The sequence below is a fragment of the Priapulus caudatus genome, unplaced genomic scaffold (genome assembly GCF_000485595.1).
Source record: "Priapulus caudatus unplaced genomic scaffold, Priapulus_caudatus-5.0.1 Scaffold1642, whole genome shotgun sequence".
Lineage (NCBI taxonomy): Eukaryota > Metazoa > Priapulida > Priapulimorpha > Priapulimorphida > Priapulidae > Priapulus > Priapulus caudatus.
This window is the reverse complement of record NW_014578703.1, coordinates 16,564-20,145: the sequence shown is the minus strand read 5'-3', so window position 1 is coordinate 20,145 and position 3,582 is coordinate 16,564. Positions and strand designations below refer to the sequence as shown.

At 48.3% G+C, this 3,582-nt stretch overlaps 1 protein-coding gene across 1 annotated transcript in view; it reads right to left on the bottom strand.

The window, feature by feature from the left end:
* Positions 1 to 344: 344 nt before the first annotated feature.
* Positions 345 to 3,582, bottom strand: part of LOC106817230 (RING finger protein 10-like) — a 10,475-nt gene continuing 7,237 nt past the window's right edge. The window contains exons 5-7 of the mRNA XM_014821893.1: positions 3,368 to 3,456; positions 2,128 to 2,326; positions 345 to 1,921 (exon numbers count right to left, since the gene is read on the bottom strand). Of these exons, the coding sequence (XP_014677379.1) occupies positions 1,815 to 1,921; positions 2,128 to 2,326; positions 3,368 to 3,456 (395 nt within the window). The 3' untranslated portion in view covers positions 345 to 1,814. The remainder of the gene's footprint in view (positions 1,922 to 2,127; positions 2,327 to 3,367; positions 3,457 to 3,582) is intronic.

The window sequence follows — 3,582 nt, the reverse complement described above, 5'->3', positions numbered from 1 at the left end:
GTTTTACAAGATATATATATATATAGGCCTATATATATATATATCTTGTAAAACTTATTTTCCTGCATGTACGACCTCGTGTAAAAAATTACAACTTATATCATGAATTGTATGTACGATATCTTGTAAATTATGAGCCTGTAATATATGTGCCGTGAGAACGCAAAATCTATACGTTATTTTTCCTAAATATATAACCCCGTCTGCAGTGTCCATTTTTGTTTTCCACCCCATCTATTTAAAACCATGGAGGAAATCATCTTGATTCGTGACACTTGCTTCGTTCTTAAAATTTACGACGAAATACAAAGCAAACCCAATGTATTCACCACGAAGAAACTCCGTTTTTCTGCAACGTTTTTATTGTTCAACTAAGCGCAACTCAAAAATACAAACACCGTCGATTTGTAGGCGAAAACAAATTACTTCCATAATGAAAACCTGGTAGCAGTAGCAGACGCAGCAGCCGCTGCAGCAGCAGTAACGGCAGCCACCACCGCCGCAGTAACAGCAGCAGCAGCAGCAGTAACAGCAGCAGTAACAGCAGCAGTAACGGCAGCAGTAACGGCAGCAGCAGCCGCTGCAGCAGCGGCAGTAACAGCATTAGCAGCAGCATTCCTAGCATCGCGTGCACGTTCTGGCTCTTAAAACCCCTTCATCGCATCTCCTCGTCTAATCCACGAAACAGCGGATGATTAACCCTCTCTCGCGTGCCACCGCACTCCGGCCGCCGCATTCCGGCCGCTGAAGATCGAAGCCTCGCGCGGCGAGACGCCGACAATCCGAGATCGAGACACGGCGACGCCGACGATGTCTCGCGTGCAGATGAAGCCGTGCATTCGTCTGTGCTGGATTCACACGCGGCCCTTATCACCACTACTACTACCACCACCACCACCACCACTACCACTACCTCGCCACGCAATGGCGCCGTTAACTTCGTCTCACGTCTGCCGCGAGATTACGCGTGTGCACGCGCGCGCAGCCGCTCACATGCGGGTCGATCTGCTGCCAGAAACATCACGACTACAGTTAAGTCACCGCAAATCGAAATACGTCACGGCTTTTGCAGTGAAGCGTACCGCAAAAAAACACGAGCAGCAGTTATGACAGTTATCGACTTAGACGATGGTCATGACTGCTGGTGATTTTTCGCGACACCCTCCCCCGCCGCCCTTCCCCATCAGCCAGCAACAACCAGCGACGCGAGATATCGCCGAGGAAGCCTCCCAGCTTCGTCGAGAAGCGCAACATGCCGCGCGCAATCTCGCGAGACGAAAACACCGGATTGCGAGTCGAGAAAGCCGAGATGCTGCCGATGCTACGCTGCACTGACCACGCCGCGACTGCTTGACCGGTTACCGTCCGGATCTATTGGATCATGCGTCAAGCATTCAAAGCGGTCGCGATACCAGGCACCCAATATTGTATGACCGCTCGAAACAAAAAATATTTAAAATGTGCCTCTTCCGATTAAATACCGATCAAACCTGTGTGTGAGCGAAACACTCAAATGAATCTCCAAATGTGTCTTTTAAAGACGAGAGAGTCCGTTCTATAAAGGTGACTTCACAGCATAACCGTCGCTCGAGGAAAACACGCCAAAGGTGTCCTTTATAGACAGGTGTCTGTTTCATGGGCGTGACCACTAACACAGGTTTGACCGTATGCTAGGAGAACGGAGACGATGACTATGTGAAAGCTCCGTGCGTGTAGACAGTCATGGTTCGCGGCTCGCGAAAATTTGTCTAAGCATATGTATCTCTGCATCATTCTCCGACCCTCCGGCGGCGGTCGCGCCCCGCGAGAGATGTTCACTTCTTGGAGCAAGCCATCGAGGTCGAGAAGAGCGTCACTTGTTTCTTCTTGCCCCGCTTCTTCTTGCCGCCGCTAGATGGTGCTGCAGCAACATCGGCTCCGACTGCGAAGCGAAATATTGTCAGGCGTTACGTACGCTCGAGAGATTCGAATCAATTAACAATTTAAAAAAATATATTATTATGTAGTTAAAGTTTAATCAATTAATCAATAATATTTCCAAAATTTACCTAATGTTATTTTACGCAAATCTAATTAGCACGTCGTTAACGTTAATCGTTAATTATTCGTTGCGTCGCGTGCGCTCACCCGACTGCTTCGAGACCTCTAGTTTCTCCAACGCCAGAGCGATGGCGTCGGCGTAGCTCGACTGATACTCCGGAGCCGCGTACTCGCCGCCGTCGTCGTCGTAGCCGGCAGCGCCCTCTACTGGCCACGCTCGCTCGCCCGCAACGGTCGTCTTCGCGGCTGGCCACTGATCTGCCTTCTTCTCGCCGGCTCTCAGCATCTGTCGACGAGCAAGAGCGAAACTGAGACGCGACGCTCGAGAAACGCGTTAATGTTGTCGAAAACTTGTTCGTGGTAAACGAGTCCACGTAAAAGCAACTGATAGTTATTCATAACGATCCATATATGAGCTCAAGAAAAAATAACTATATTTCTACAGGGTTAGAAATTAACTTTTGATCACGGGAGTCCAACGGACTCCCTATCCTCAAAAAGAGGAAGTCCGCAGCAAAATGAGGGAGTCCGTGGTCTGAAATTCGAAATTAAAGATTTGCTGAAAAAATACTGTAATTCCGCGAGGCCGTTCTCTGGAACGAACTAGTTAGTACAGTAGAATTTTCAGGGAGTCACACGGACTCCTGCATATGTCAAATCAGGGAGTCCGGCAGTAAATCAGGGAGTATTTGACTCCGGACTCCCGTTAATTTCGCATCCTGTTTCTATGCGACGCTCACAAAAGAAGTGACGAATGTCATCGACACTTTGCTCTCTGGTAAACAGTCCAGCTTGTCATGTGAGAGATACTTGATAGTTATGCGTAACGATCCATATACGAGCTCAGGAAATAATAACTATACTCAGGTGGGCTTACAAGTAGATTATAGGCGGATTTAATGCACGCACACCCCATTGTAACGGCTTCACGACAAATTATATTCGTCGAAGTCTTTGAAAACTTCTTTAATTTCGTTCCAGTCCCAATTACTCCCCGTTGTAATGGCTTCACGACAATTATATTCGTCGAAGTTTTCGAAAACTTCTTTAATTTCGTTCCAGTCCCACGAGTTGATATGCTGTAGAGGCCAATCACCCTTACAGGAAATTGCAGTAGCTAGTGTCATTGTCTAGTAGCTAGTACTATAACTTATAGTATATTAGAGAAGTACATCATATCAGAATAGCTAATATTATAGTATAACAGTTAGTATTGTAAGTTATAGTGTATAGGAGTAGCTAGTAACAAAGTCGAACTTTCTTGGTGGCTCACCCTAGCAGTGGCACTATACAGCAACAAGCTCGGTGGGCAAACAAGAGAACGTACCTGCGCGAACGAGGGGACGCCACCATCGCTCGAGACATTGCTGCCTGGGGACGTGCTCACTGTGGGTTGACCGGGACTCACGCTGAGGCCTGCAGAGACATCGGTCGTTGTTACAGAGCGCTGCAGCAGCGGCTTCGCACACACACGCACACACGCGCACGCACGCACGCACACACGCGCGCACACACGCTTGCACGCACGCACGCACACACGCG